The sequence below is a fragment of the Sinocyclocheilus anshuiensis genome, unplaced genomic scaffold (genome assembly GCF_001515605.1).
Source record: "Sinocyclocheilus anshuiensis isolate Anshui unplaced genomic scaffold, SAMN03320099.WGS_v1.1 scaffold1161, whole genome shotgun sequence".
Lineage (NCBI taxonomy): Eukaryota > Metazoa > Chordata > Actinopteri > Cypriniformes > Cyprinidae > Sinocyclocheilus > Sinocyclocheilus anshuiensis.
The window spans coordinates 601,330-616,958 of record NW_015558611.1 but is presented as its reverse complement, the minus strand read 5'-3'; the positions used below and the strand labels follow the sequence as shown (position 1 = coordinate 616,958).

Here is a 15,629-nt window from a genome sequence, read left to right as displayed (position 1 = left end):
TCCTAAAAGAGGTGCTTCCAGAAGTCATAGATCCTCTTCTGACTATTATTAATTCGTCATTGTCATTAGGATATGTCCCCAAAACCTTCAAACTGGCTGTTATTAAGCCTCTAATTAAAAAAACACAACTTGACCCCAAAGAACTAGTTAATCACAGACAATCTTGAATCTCCCGTTAGTATCCTCACAATTATATTCCTTCTTAGAGAAAAATGGTATCTGTGAGGATTTCCAGTCAGGATTTAGACCGTATCATAGTACTGAGACTGCTCTCATTAGAGTTACAAATGACCTGCTCTTATCATCTGATCGTGGTTGTATCGCTCTATTAGTGCTACTGGATCTTAGCACTGTGTTCGACACTATTGACCACAACATTCTTTTGAATAGATTAGAAAACGTTGCTGGCGTTAGTGGAAGTGCATTAGCATGGTTCAAATTGTACCTTTCTGACCGCCATCAATTCAAGATATCATCAGGAAACATGGTGTTAGCTTTCACTGTTATGCTGATGATACTCAGCTCTATATTTCTTTGCGGCCCGGCGAAACATACCAATTTGAAAAATTAACGGAATGCATAGTCGATATAAAAAACTGGATGACAAGTAATTTATTACTGCTAAATTCTGAAAAAAACAGGTGTTAATTATAGGACCTAAAACCTCCGCATGAAATAACCTAGAACACTGTCTAACACTTGATGGCTGCTCTGTCAATTCTTCGTCATCAGTTAGGAACCTTGGAGTGCTATTTGATAGCAACCTTTCCTTTGAAAGTAATATTTCTAGCATTTGTAAAACCACATTTTTTCATCTTAAAAATATCAGCCAGAACCGGGAACACTTCCCATAACACCCGATGTACTTGCTACATCGTTAGAAGAATGGCATCTACGCTTATATTAGTCTGTTTCTTTATTATTCCGAGGTCACCATAGCCACCAGATCCAGGCTTGGCTTGCTTAGTTGGGGACACTTAATTTCCAGCGATATTGTCGACTTGATTGCACAGATACTATTTAAACTGAACTGAGCTGGATAATGACATCACTGAATTCAATGATGAACAGCCTATAACTGAAAATGTAGTATTTACTATTGTCATTTTGCATTATTGATACACTATTTTTGTATTTAATGCTGTACAGTTGCTTTGACACAATCTGTATTGTTAAAAGCGCTATATAAATAAAGGTGACTTGGACTTTTATTTTGAAGTGTTTCCTGTGCTGTGTTTGTAGTCAGTTTGTAGCCTTTCCCTTTGATTAGTCTCCCCAGGTGTGTCTTGTTATCTCATTTCCCCTCTGTGTATATATAGCCCTAGTGTTTCACTTTGTCAGTTGTTGAATGTAATGACTACACTTTTACCTGTGCTTCTGTTCCTTTGTTTCCAGTGTTCCTTGTCATTTGTTTACTTTGTTTCTTTATTAAATGCCTGCAATTAGATTCTCTTCTCTGCTTGTCTGCACATTACACATTTTTTGAGTTTATAAAACAATCCCCTCACCCAATTTAACTTCTTTGATTAAAAAAAAAAAAATCAGCTCATGTTGATTACATGAGAAAACTTTGATACCTGCCCACGAGTAGCTCATAGATTAGAATGCCAAGTGACCAGAAGTCAGCAGCAAAGTCATGGCCCTGGTTCTGAATGATCTCTGGAGGGATGTACTCAGGAGTACCGCAAAAGGAATATGTCTTTTCACCCCGAGAAAGCTCTTTTGCAAAACCAAAATCAACCTGAAAAGAATACAAGACAAAAAAAGCAAGAGAAAAAAGAGGACCTATGACACCCTGGCAGAATGAGGACTGATTAAATGTTTCTTTCAGTGGCCGTATTAAATTGTCACAGTGAAAAATTATCACAATTCTATTAACAGCTTATCAATGTAAATTGTTGTAATTGCTCTATTTGTGGAAAAACAGATCCTTGTTTCAATATATCACAGTTGCATGCTGCATCACATTAAAACAGAGGGAATATGGGTTATAGGCACTAGATGTAGAAGCAGGGAAAAGGGAATTTCATTTGTTTTACCAATTTCACATATCCTTTGGAGTCCAGCATAAGGTTTTCTGGTTTCAGGTCTCGATACAGGATCCCTTTGTTGTGGAGATATGCAAAAGCTTCAACCACACACGCTGTTATGAACACAGATATATTCTCCTCAAAGCGTCTTCTGAAACATGACAACACATGCGCCCACATTCAGACATTCAAACAGCTCTAATTAGGGAATGTGACATTAGTTTTATATATCTGGATTTATATAGACAGGAAATGGATTCTAATTAATGGTCTACCATGTTACGAGCAGCAAAATGAGCAAGAAAGATGACACAAATGTGTTGTGGTTATTTGCCAGAGTGTAGCTATATGCGTTTTCTAAGATGTTCTGAGTGGTTGTTAATGCATTGTTATGTGGTTGCTAGGGTTTTCCTGCTAGTTTCTATGCAATACGACAACACAGCAACAGCAGCTGTCATAAGGATGCTTGCCTTAGCAAACAACACTAATTCATTTGTGAATGTCTTACGCTTGTTTCAGCTTGGTCCAGATTTCCCCACCAGGACAAAACTCCATTATCATATAGACGTAGTGGGAATCTTTGAAGGCAGCATGCAGCCTGAACAATACCAGAAAAGTCAGACCGGAATTTTATATGTGAACGGCTTGAACAAAATAAGATATAATTATAGGTTAGGTAGGTAGCTGCACTAACCTGACAATGAAGTCACATTGGATTGCCTGGAGAATTTTCTTTTCTAGCAGAATGTGTCCTTCCTGCTTCTTTGCAACAACATGCTGTTTACTGATCTTCTTCATAGCAAAGTACGTTCTGTGCTGCAAGGTAGTTACCTAGGAAAATAAACACCCAATACAATCAGAACAACATTATGCTGGACCAAACAGTGTTTTGACACTAAAAGGACTCAGAAAATCCATCATCTATGCTCTCCTCTCATACCAGCTCCACTTTTCCAAACCCCCCAACTCCAAGAGTGACAGGCTCTCCTTGATAATTTCCCTCCTGGTACAGGACAGGGACGAGATCTTTCAGCTTTAGAGATGTTTCTGGCCTGGAGATAGCAGTACTTATAATATATAATTCAACAGTAATGACAACATAATATATCATTCATATTTTAACTAATTTAAAGGCTTTATTTAGCAGCAGACAGGCACCTAGTTGCATGCTTAGAAAAACTCAGATTCATGAAAACTCAGATTAATGAAAGGCTTAAAAAGATGCCACTGAACAATTATACAAAAATCATAAAAATAAATATACTGTATATATATATATATATATATATATAATTAAAAAAAAACTGCAGAAAAATATTAAGAAAGTATTTCCTATAGTATGTCTAATAATTTAGAGATTAATTTTAGTATCTACACTATGATTCAAAAGTTGAAAAAAAAAACAGTAATATTGTGAAATATTTGTACAATTTAAAATAACTGTTTTCTATTTAAATATATTTCAAAATGAAATTTATTCTGATGCAAAGCTGCATTTTCAGCATCATTACTCCAGTCTTCAGTGGCACATGATCTTTCAGAAATCATTCTAATATGCAGATTTTTTTTCTAATATGCTCAAGAAACATTTATTATTATTAAAAAAAAAATGGTTGTCTGGAAACCTGGAAATTCTGGAAGCTGTGATACAGTGTCTTTTTTAAGGATTCTTTGACGAACAGATAATTTGAGGATCAGTATTTATTTGAAATAGAAATCTAATATTATTGATGTCTTTACTGTAATTTTTTTATCAGTTTAATGAATTGAATAATCAACTTACTGAATAAAATTATAAATTTCTTAAAAAAAAATAGTGATCGTAAAGGTTTAAATAGCAGTCTATATGAAACAAGCTTTTTCTCTGTCCTATGTGACATATATATTTAAAAAAATATTATTATAAAATAATAACAAAATTCCCAACTTACCCAACTTTCTCTGGCTTTACATCATCCTCCAGAAAATCAGCACTACAAAAACAATTTTTGATAAAGAACAATACTTCAGTACCAAAATAACCTAAACCGCTGTTGCAAAACACTATAACAATATACACTTAGCGATCTAAGACATGAATCCAGCCAGAGAACAGAATGCACAATAGCCACCTGTAAACATGTCACTGGAGTAGCACAGAATGTTTCTACTGTTTCTACTGCCTCTTGATTACAGGTAGAGTAAAAATATTAAATGCATGTTAAAAGTGACTGCGTTGAAGACTATACTGAAAATCTTTACAAATGTAGAAGTCACAAAGCAGGAAAACTCACTCGTCATGGAGCTCAAGGCTTTCAAAGGGAATGGTCTCCTCAAAAACCCTGTGAGAAAATAAAGGACATTGATCATTTATCAAAACTCCGAAATCAAGGGAATTTTGTGATTGCATTTGTACAAACCAAGTAAAGCAATATTGTCATCACTGACATCAAACTTACTCTTTATCAATGAAAAAGCAAGTGACAGCTCCCACAGCTGTGCATGTGGCTGTCCTAAGGATCTCTCTGGATTACACACAACAGAATATTTGTTTGACTTTTACATTTAAACCAGAACTGTTTATGGCTTACATAATTTACCTGATAATTGTATCTAGAAAATGACATCTTTAAAAATAAACATTTAAAATAACCAGCTGATCAATGATTAACAACTATTTATTCCGGATATTGTATTTCTAATGATCCCATGTTGTCACTAAGTGACCATGGTTACCGTATTAGAGCCACTTCTCCAAAGTGTTCCCCCTCACTCATTTTACGGATGATTTTCTGCTGTCCGTTCACTTTTTTTGTCACTAATACCTAATGGAAATAGACAAAATCCTGACCAGCTGTTTTAAGTTAAGATTTATTTTAGTAAGTAAGATTATTTACATTGTATTATGTTTAATACAAACACAAACACACGGATCATTTTGTAGCATCTTTCATAATAAAGCTCCTAAATATGTGCAATGTTTGGTTCTTGCATATCTTGTGTTCGTAAAAGTGCTCAAAAACACATATTTAAGTTGTAATGAGTTTCTTTTACCTCTCCTTTGAGAATGATATAAAATGTATTGCCCTCTGCTCCCTCTCGGACAATCACTTCATTGTTCTGAAACTTCACCTTGGAAGGGAACAAACACGAAAAAGACTCTGAGTCATCATGTCATGCTTTGCTAGAAGAAAATATACTGGACTTTGTGTGGAAATAAGATTCATGAACTGTTCATCGTGACCCTCAGATGCTTCTTCCTGAACAATATATTGAGGCCTTCATATGGTATTTACTTTGTATTATGCATTCCCATAGTCTTTCATGAGACTCTGGAAGATTTGCCTTATGTCTTTCTATTGTGGGCTCACAAGACAAATTCAGTAACATATTCAATTAATATTCAGTAATGCTACATTATCGATTTAAATGCATTGACACCACTGGATGAGAATAAAACTGACGTAAGCTGCATGATGACACTGTTTTCTTCTGTAGAGCTGCTCTATAGTTGAATTGACTGCATTTCATAATTTATTTTTTTTGCAACATCAATACCATTATAGAACTTGAATAACTGACTTGAGCTGAATAACTACACTACTGTCTTCTATAGGGCTCTTCTATAGTGACTACAGTGTCTCATTTGAGTTTAAATACTTTTATGATGCAAAGATTTCTCTCAAAAAGATGGGCAGTGTGGAGATTTGACATTTCCATGTTATGCACTAAATCTCATAAATGGGTTGGTAAAATCACATTGCACAAATGCTCATTTTAACAATTTTAACCAAATGGCCCTTTAAGTTAAAGACATGACTACAACTAAATAAAGATATGTCTTAATTTGACACAACGTCTGGTATATATTCTTCTCTTCTATAGTTTCTAACATGTTCTTCAAGAATACTTAAGACATCTTTGATTTACAAGATTCATGAGTCTAAGCTCAGACATTTAATTATTTATCAGACAAGCTATTTACTATTTATAAGAGAAAATCACACTGACTTCCTCCATGGAATCAATGATCTTTGACAGCTGCACATCATTTAGGGCTTTCAAAGTGCAAGACCTGATGGAATCATTTAAAGACAACAGATCTTACTCAGTAATAATACACTAATATATACAAACAGTGAGGCCTAATACAGGCTTGACGTAAAGTGGTGCCAGAATGTCTTACGTTTTCAGGAAGCACATGAGTTGCTCTCTTTTCTTCATGGATTTGTTGGTCATGATGCTTCGATATGTTTGTCTCTCAATACACCATAACTTTAACGCAGTGATGGCTGTGGGAAAGAGAGAATAAAAACACTAATGAACCACACCAGCAGAGGGCGACCCAAAGTAGCCATCACTCCAAAATAATAACTGACCTTTGACAGATGCTGTGCGTTTACAGTTGTATAGAATGGCCAGTTCCCCAAACACATCACCGGAGCTCAAATTTTGCAGATCACGTCCAGCCTGAGTAACCCTCAGCTCACCCTCTAGAATAAAACTGGAATTTAGGCTCGTCAATTCATTATTTCATATTTTATTTAAGACTGACCTGTGCTGAAATACAAAAAATGATAAAATGTCATGAAATTCACTACAGTATGTTTATAATATTAAGAACCATTATTAACAATTAAGCACCAATTATAATTCATAATAGCTGAGTACCAAATTACAGTATTGTTCAAAATATAACACAACTCCCCCCCACCCCCCAATAAACACTTCATGGCCTACCATAAAAAATAACCTGTAATCTGAATTTAATAACAATTATGCAATCCATCTCATGGTGAAAAACATGTAGCCAGGTTTGCCAGGTCTGCGAAAGAAAACCAGCCCAACTGCTATTGAAAACTAGCCCTAGTTTTGAATAGAAAAGCATGGACTCGGCAACACTGCATGTAGCCTACCAAAATTGTATTAATAGTAGAAGTGAAATCTTACTGTAGTCTTGAAATCAGCATATTGAAGAGAAAAAAAAAAACACTAGATGGCCTTTACTTTGTAAAAAAATTGCAAAAAAAAAAAAAATTACACTTCTGGTGTTCCCGGTCAAAAATGACCGGCCTACAAAAAATAGCTTATGAATCTCTTGTTATGCAATATTATCACCAAATATGGGATTCAATCTTTTTTCAGCTTGTTTTCTTTCAATTAGGACTGGTTTTGTATTTATTTTTGGAACTGATTTATCGTAGGCCTCATTAATCTGAGCTTATGTACCTCCGTTTTTGAGTGAAAAAAGCATTATTTGTGGAAAATTTTGTCAATATTAAATAAACTATGAAAACATTTTACACAGTTTTTTATACTAGCCCGCTCTAATATTTAACCAAGAAATTTGTTTTGAAATGCTTATAGCTTGTAAAAAATAGCACAAAAGAACACTCGTGGTGTTCCTGGTCAAAAATGACCAACCTACAAAAAATAGCTTATAAATCTCTTGTTATGCTATATTATCACCATATATGGGATTCAATCTTTTTGTCAACTTGTTTTTTTTTCAATTAAGACAGGTTTTGTATTTAATTTTGATACTGGCTGATTGTAGGCCACATTGTTCTGAGCTTATATTGGACAAAAGTGACCTTCCTTTGAAAATGAATGGGAAGATCGGAAATCTGAGAAATATTTAGTGTTCAGAAGCATGTTGATCATGTTCACATATGTATGTGTGCCTGCAAATACACTGCTCAAAACATTAAGGGAACACTGAAATCACACATTGGATCTCAATGAATGAAATATTCAATTAGAAAATCTTTATTTATATACATTCTATATGTGACAACAGTCAATGGAAACCAAAATCATCAACACACTGAGGGCTGGATTCAAAATCACACCAAAAATCAATGTAAAAAAAGTTAAAGGCTGATCCAACTTGCATGAAGTTCATCACAGCAACTATCGGATGCTCCGATACATAATATCCAAGAGGTTCTCAAGTGGATTCAATCTGGGGAACATGAGGGCCAGTCAATGGCATCAATGCCATTGTCATCTAAAAACTGCACACTCTAGCCACTGAGGCCAGGCATTATCATGCACCAGGAGGAACCCAGGGCCCACTGCACCAGCGTAAGGTCTGACAGCGGCTCTGAGGATTTCAGCCCGGTACCTAACAGCAGTAAGGGAACCATTGGCTAACATGTGAAGGTCTGTGTGACCCTCCACGGATATGCCTCCCCAGACCATTACTGACCCACCGCCAAACCGGTCATGCTGGATGATGTTGCATGCAATATAACGTTCCCCACGGCATCTCCAGACTCTTTCACATCTGTCACATGTGCTCAGTGTGAACTTGCTTTCATCAGTGAAGAGAATGAGATGCTAGTGGCAGACCTACCAATTCTGGTGTTCTCTGGCAAATGCCAATCGAGCTGCATGGTGCTGAGCTGTGAGCACAGGTCCCACTACAGGACATCGGGCCCTTATGAACACCCTAATAAAGTCTGTTTCTGACAGTTTGGTCCGAAACATGCTCACCAGTAGCTTGCTGGAGGTCATTCTGTAGGGCTCTGGCAGTGCTCCTCCTATTCCTCCCCATACAAAGGAGCAGATACCGGTCCTGCTGCTGGGTTGTTGCCCTTCTACATCCCTGTCTAGTATGGATGTATGGATGTGCCATCCTGGAGGAGCGGGACTACCTGTGCAACCTGACTGGGTTACAGGTACTGTCTCGTGCTACAGACAGTGAGAAGAACCCTAACCCTAACCCTAACCCTAGGCTCAGATCAACGAGGCCTACGATCAGTCAGTTTCAAAAATAAATACAAAACCAGTCCTAATTGAAAGAAATCTAGTTGAGAAAAAGATTGAATCCAATATAAAGTGATAATATAGCATAGTAAGAGATGTATATGTTTTTTTGTAAGCCAGTCATTTTTGACCGGGAACACCACAAGTGTAATTTTTTGCAATTTTCTACAAAATAAAAGCTTTTCAAAACAAACTTCCTGGTTAAACATTGGAGCAAACTAGTGTGATAAAAAGTTTTTTTTTTTCGTATTTTATTTCATATTGACAAAATCACCCACAAATAATGCTTTTTTTCACTCAAAAACTGAGGTATGTAAGCTCAGATTATAATGAGGCCTTCAATAAATCAGTTCCAAAAATGAATAAAAACCCAGTCCCAATTGAAAGAAAACAAGATTGAATTCCATATTTGGTGATAATATAGCATAACGAGATTCATAAGCAATTTTTTGTAGCCCGGTCATTTTTGACTGGGGACAACACAAGTGTAATTTTTTTTTTTTTTTTGCAGTTTTGTACAAAATAAAAGCTTTTCAAAACAAATTTCTTGGTTAAACATTAGAGCATGCTAGTGTGAAAAACAGTGCAAATTGTTTTCATATTTTAATATTGACAAAATGTATGCTTTTTTTTCACTCAAAAACTGAGGTACGTAAACTCAGATTAATGATGCCTACGATAAATCAGTTCCAAAAATAAATACAAGAAAACAAGTTGACAAAAAGATTGAAACCAATATTTTTGATTTACAAGCAATTTTAAAAGGCCGGTCATTTTTTACCGGGAGCACTACAAGTGTTATAGGGATTTGAACACAAGCTGAGGGTTAAACTGGCCTCACTTGGCTCCTCAGATCATCATGTCATTCATGTCAGTCATTAGTCTATTCCTCACAGAAGTCCTCTGCCTCACTGGGTTCACTCTCACTATCACCACCCTAATGCTCTGGCTCCACCGGCTCCTCTCACAGAAGGTCATCCTCGCTCCCATCCAAAGCATCTGAGATGCAGCATCTTTTGAAGCCGTTGAGAATGCTCTCCGGGGCACTGCAGCCCATGCCTGAAGGATCCGATCACAGAGCAGCCTCACCGCAGGCTTCTGTATTTTTCCAGATGTGTGAGTGTGTGGTTGGCAGACAGCAGTCACTCTGTTATCTCTTGCACAGATTATCTTTGAATGGCTTGATTACCACTACATCCAACACCTGTAGCTGACTTGTCATCCCCCTGGTATGATCACTAGGTCAGCGTTCATTGCCCGCAGTTGAGATTTGACAGGCGCAGTCACGTGTCTACGGACAGTACAATGGCAGGTGACAGATGTTGGCATGTTTAAAAACACAGGTGTTTGATCCGCATTGACGATGTGTTCCAGGTGATATGAGTGTTTTCTCCTTAGGCCGATCACATAGAACTGAAATGACAGCAGTTTCTCCCTGAAGTCGGAGGGCAAGTGCTGGGCAGGACTTGTTCTGCAGTGTAACGGATCATTCTTCTGCACCAGCCAGGGCTGGCTTTGAATTTGCTGCTGGGTATGTTCAGCTTTTTGACAATATCCAGGGCCTTTAGCTGGATGACAGCTCTGGTTATGGGCAGCCCCTCATTTCTTTTTGCGGCCACTTACTGACACACTTGCCTGTCAATTTCTTCGAAGCGTCCACTTTTAGGTAAGCTTTTCTTTGACTTAGCATTTGTAAGAGTGTCTTTTTGGGCTCGCCATCTTCTAATGTTACACTCTGACATGCCATATGTCATGGCTGCTTGAGAGTTGTTTGCGTTTATCACCATGAGCTTAAAGTTTGCATCATAACCTCTCCTCAGTTGCTGGTTCAATTGCTTGAAGTTTGAACCGCTCTGTTCAGGACTGTCACTCGCCATCATGCAGTCCCCTGGCACTGTAAACTAGTTTACAGGGCCGGTTTGCTTGAGTCCTGGGGGGGCACATTTTGTTTTATACATATTTGGCGCCACCTATTGTTGTGGGTGTATTATTGACATGTAAAAGACCAGGGGTCTCCAAACTCAGTCCTGGAGGGCATGGTCATAGCCAACTATGAGATCCAGACCTCGGTATTTTTCCTAGGTGTACTTTGTGAAATAATATAGTATATATTAGTAACTCCTCTTTGGTGCTGCAAAGATATTGCACAACACCAAGATTAAACCGGCCTCCTCATTTGAGGGATTTGGGACCTCTGTAATTATAAAACCCTGGCTACGTCCCTGCTGGAGGGCCAGAGTCCTGCAGAGTTTAGCTCCAACCCTAATTAAACATACATGCACCAGCTAAACAAGGTCTTACTAGGCATACTAGAAACTTCCAGGCAGGTGTGTTAAGCCAAGTTGGAGCTAAACTCTGCAGGACAGAGTTTGGAGACCCCTGGTCTAGACAGTGAATATAAGATGACCCCATTTTCTCAGATGTATTTCCAAGAATTTCAGAACAATACAGTAGCATATTAGAATGATTTCTGAGGAATCATATGAAACTGAAAAGTGGAGAAATGGCGGCTGAAAAATTCAGCTTTACCATCACAGGAAAAAAGTACATTTTAAAATTGTAATAATATTTTACAATAATATTATTTTTTCTGTATTTTTGATCAAATACATGCAGCCTTTGTGAGCATAAGAGACTTCTTTCAAAAACATTTTAAAAATCATATAATATTTACCAAACATAGTAAGGGTGGTATGTTAGTATGCATTTCTGAATTCAGTAACAGTTAAAGGTGCAATAGGTGATTGTCTTCAGAAACATTTTTTGTTATGCTGGTTAAAAGCCTCTTCACATCACAATAGCAATCATTAAGTTAAGTGGTCTAAATGTATTTATCTGTATTTATATATTCTGTGGAAGGAGTAGGGCCAAGAAATGTTCGTCCAATCAAAACGCTCGGTCCAAGCATTTTAATGGGCTTTTCTACCTGCCTGTCAACGTATGTATTAGCATACCTCTGTGCAGACAGAGCTTAGAATAGCAGGCAAACATCAACAACCAGATCTTCCTGCCTGGTATTGTAGTACTTTTAAAGTTTTCTCACCGGTGAATGACACATGATGTAGCCCAGCGGTTCTCAATTCCTGTCCTTGCACCCCCCGCTCCGCATATTTTGCATGTCTCTACCGAGCCGAGTCGTACCACGCAGTGGAAAAGCGCCATTAGTTAACACAACCCCGATTCAGATAACCAGCTCATTAGAAGTGAGCTACGTGCATGAACTGTGTTCCGATCTATATGATCTCTACACAGTGTTCATTGCTCCCCACTCCCTGAGCAGGGGAAATCCGTTGAAGTTAACTTCACTTCGGAACATTCATTCACGGATTTGCACTGCGTAGCGTCTTTACACACAGTTGAAACTTACTAGAGAAGTGTGAAGTGTGACACAATATAGGCCTACCTCTGTAAATAAATACTATTTACTCCTGACTGGAATTGGGAACCACTGATGTAGCCTATTGTAGTAATGTTGTCTCTGGTATTCTGGTCTGTGAGCATATATGCGTTCAGGGGGCGTGGCTTTGGACAGCGATTGGAGGGAGGGTGGGACATTCGCTTTCAGTGCTATCAGGCTAAAGTTAGCATTTTCCAAGATCTCCTACTGCACCTTTCACTCAGTGTTATCTCTTCTTATACATACACACCAGAGACAATGTACATGCTGTCTCCCTCTGTGCCCTCTCGGATGATGTCCTCACCAGGACGACAGTCCATAACCTTCATCAGATCAACCATCATACTGATCTGCTCCTCATCCAGACGACGGAAGAAGTCATTCTTACCAATGGCCTTCACGATCTGAGCTTTCTCACTGATGGCCAGACACATATAAACAAAGCATAACTTTTGGGGTTAGTAAAACAAAAGCATTTACCATGGCTGTTTAATTAGGCCTTTTTCAGACTGTCAGTAAAAATCAGATTTTTTGCATATCCAGATATTATCCAGATAGATTTTGAAAGCCTGGACAGCAAAAAAAAAAAAAAAAAAGATGAAATTGTTTTTTCAAATATGATTCAAATCACATAAGGAGGTGGCTTGAAATGCGATTCCAGTGAGATTTTACAGATGTGTCTCGGTCTGGAAGCTGTGGCTTCTCAAATCTGTCTTTTTCGACACACAACGATAACGTCAAAACCTGTGATGGAAATGCCAGAAGTATTCATACAGTATTCAAACAAAGATCAAGATCAAGAAGATTCGCTTCTGTTTTTCCTGCATCTGTTTTGAAAGCCTTGTCACATACGTGGATACGTCTGTGTTGTAACCAGAGCAGCCCATGCAGATAAATTGGTTATGTTGTGGATACACAAATCTGATTTGATCACGTGCAATTATGTGCAGTACAGTCTGCCTGAAAAGATCTAATTTGAGAAAAAAATCAAATTTGCCTGCAGTCTGAACATAGCCTTAGATTCCCAGGGTTCTTGATTAATATGTGTATAAAGTAACCTGGCAGTTTTATTGACTCTGTTGGCAGTGATTTCCAGGACCTCTGGTACTCGCTCCGGGGCCATGACAGCTGCCCGACTCTGTCGAACCTCAGGAATTTCATTACTGTTTTGTTGAGGTGCACAATCTGACAGACAACATTAGAAGTGAGTCAATGTATAAGACTTATAAAACTTTATACACACTAAAGATCAGACTGCAATGATGAGGGTCACCAAATAGGCATCATTGATATGTAAAAATATATTAATTGTGCTGGCTTTAGGCAAAAACCTTTGTCATTTGACATTAAAAAAATCTGTATTATTAATAACATATGAAGGAAGCAGATGAAAGAGGATGCAGATATAGTCATTAGTCTGTTCTGTCTTACCAAGCTCATCCAGTTGTCCTTGCAGCACCTGTAACAATCTCTCTTTCTGTTCAAGCTGTCTCTCTGTAATAACAAAACAATGTTCTAGTGTGCATTAAAATTGCATACAAATGTACACTCACGTCATGATATACAGTGAAAAAAAAGTCACGGCTCAGATCTTGTCTTACTCAGCTCTTTGTTCTGGTTCAGGAGTTCCTGGTTGAGCTGGCATTCTTTCTCCAGCATTTGTCGTAATTTCTTGAGTTGGGCTTCCATTGGCCTGATGAGATTCACCTTTACTAGAGCAGCATGACACTGACAAAGAGCAGTATAAACTCACATGTCACACTGACAACAATCAATATGAAACCTTTTTTTAAAAATGTAAACATGCAGATTTACTGAACCAGTCTTTAAAATAATGAATTACCATCAGTTACAGTGACAAAAACACACACAACAAAAACATTTTAGGAAGAGAATGAAATTAAAACACGGAATTTCTAATTGGAGAAAAAACCTGAGATTTTTTTACCCAGATGTTTTAAAATGGATGGGATTGATCAGTTTATCTGCGAAACACAGATTTAACCTCTTGTTCTGACCCAATAGTGATTTAGTGAGTAAGTTATATAGATTCATAAAAAAGGTATAAAACGTGCATCAATATGTCTTTGCAAAGCAATCATGCCCAATATGAAACCAGATTCAGGAGCATTCAGGATTTATGTTGTAGTTATACATAGTTCCTGTACCAGTCCAACTGGAAATAGTGTTTACAAAGTAAATATAAGTTGATATAAACGAGCACTTTTGAGAAATATATTATCACTGCATTTATAAGGTTTTCAGGTTAGTGGATTAAAAAAAAAAACAGCCAAAAAGCAAGAATACTGTTAAATCATTGCCACACACAGTTTTGTGAGTCATTCAGTATGAACGGATACCATGGATTCTCACATGATAAAATCCACCAATTGCCTTTTGTGCTTAATAGCAAAATATATTGCACAACATACAGGTCTTTCAGCCAGTTCTATCAAACCTCTGCAACTAATCCAGAATGTGGCAGAAAGAGTATGTTTAACAACCCAAAAAGAACATATGTCACACCTCTGTTCATCAGTTTGCACTGGCTACCAATAGCTGCTCACATAAAATGTAAGCCATTGATATTTGCCTACAAAACAACCACTGGCTCTGCACCCCTTTACCTAAATTCACTACTTCAGACTTATGTGCCCTCCAGACCCTGTTGAAAAAAAACAGCATATGCTAGTTAAGTATGTTTTGAAGAATGGCTGCTGGTTTAAGCTGGTCATAAGCAAGAGCTAGTTGCTTAGGACCAGCATAGGCTCAAACCAGCAGCCATGCTTCAAAACATAATCAGCATATGCTGGGTTTTTCAAGAGGGGAAGCCTGCGTTCTGCAAGTGAATAGCACATTATAGTGCCAACCCAAAGAGGCACAAAATCACTTTCACAGACTTTTACATGAACTGTTCCCTGCTGGTGAAACGACCTGCCCAAATCAATCCGAGCAGCTGAGTCCTTAGCCATCTTCAATAAACGGTGAAAGGCACATCTCTTCCATCGACACTTGACCCTCTAATACTAGCACTCTCTATTCTGTTTCTATTCTGTCACCTTGTTTTCTTTTTAATTTTTATTTATTAAAAAAACTTGACCCTCTAACACTAACACTCTCTATTCTATTTATATTCTATATTATATATATATATATATATATATATATAATTGACACTCTAACACAAGCATTCTATTTCTGTTTTTTATTTATTGAAAAAAATAATAATAACAATAACTTGAACTTCTAACTCTGTCTATTCTATTTAAAAATAGATAAATAAAACTAAACCCTTGCTCCCTGTACTGCGTTAGACTAAGCGGGACTGGTCACAGCACTTACATATTGTTGCACTTATTGCACTTATTACATATTGTTGCACTCATTTGTGAGTTGCTTTGGATAAAAGTGTCTGCTAAATGATTAAATGTAAAGGAAAAGGACATGAGGCG

At 37.4% G+C, this 15,629-nt stretch overlaps 1 protein-coding gene across 1 annotated transcript in view; it reads right to left on the bottom strand.

Annotated features, from left to right (window-relative positions):
* LOC107680302 (cGMP-dependent protein kinase 1-like) overlaps positions 1-13,866 on the bottom strand; it is a 17,180-nt gene extending 3,314 nt beyond the window's left edge. Inside the window, exons 1-17 of the mRNA XM_016476145.1 lie at positions 13,779-13,866; positions 13,609-13,671; positions 13,236-13,362; positions 12,426-12,594; positions 6,389-6,500; positions 6,196-6,301; positions 6,021-6,084; positions 5,064-5,141; positions 4,746-4,834; positions 4,469-4,534; positions 4,304-4,351; positions 3,962-4,003; positions 2,971-3,082; positions 2,725-2,861; positions 2,539-2,628; positions 2,040-2,181; positions 1,578-1,741 (exon numbers count right to left, since the gene is read on the bottom strand). Coding sequence (XP_016331631.1) covers positions 1,578-1,741; positions 2,040-2,181; positions 2,539-2,628; positions 2,725-2,861; positions 2,971-3,082; positions 3,962-4,003; positions 4,304-4,351; positions 4,469-4,534; positions 4,746-4,834; positions 5,064-5,141; positions 6,021-6,084; positions 6,196-6,301; positions 6,389-6,500; positions 12,426-12,594; positions 13,236-13,362; positions 13,609-13,671; positions 13,779-13,866 — 1,697 coding nt within the window. The remainder of the gene's footprint in view (positions 1-1,577; positions 1,742-2,039; positions 2,182-2,538; positions 2,629-2,724; positions 2,862-2,970; positions 3,083-3,961; positions 4,004-4,303; positions 4,352-4,468; positions 4,535-4,745; positions 4,835-5,063; positions 5,142-6,020; positions 6,085-6,195; positions 6,302-6,388; positions 6,501-12,425; positions 12,595-13,235; positions 13,363-13,608; positions 13,672-13,778) is intronic.
* Positions 13,867-15,629: the final 1,763 nt, after the last annotated feature.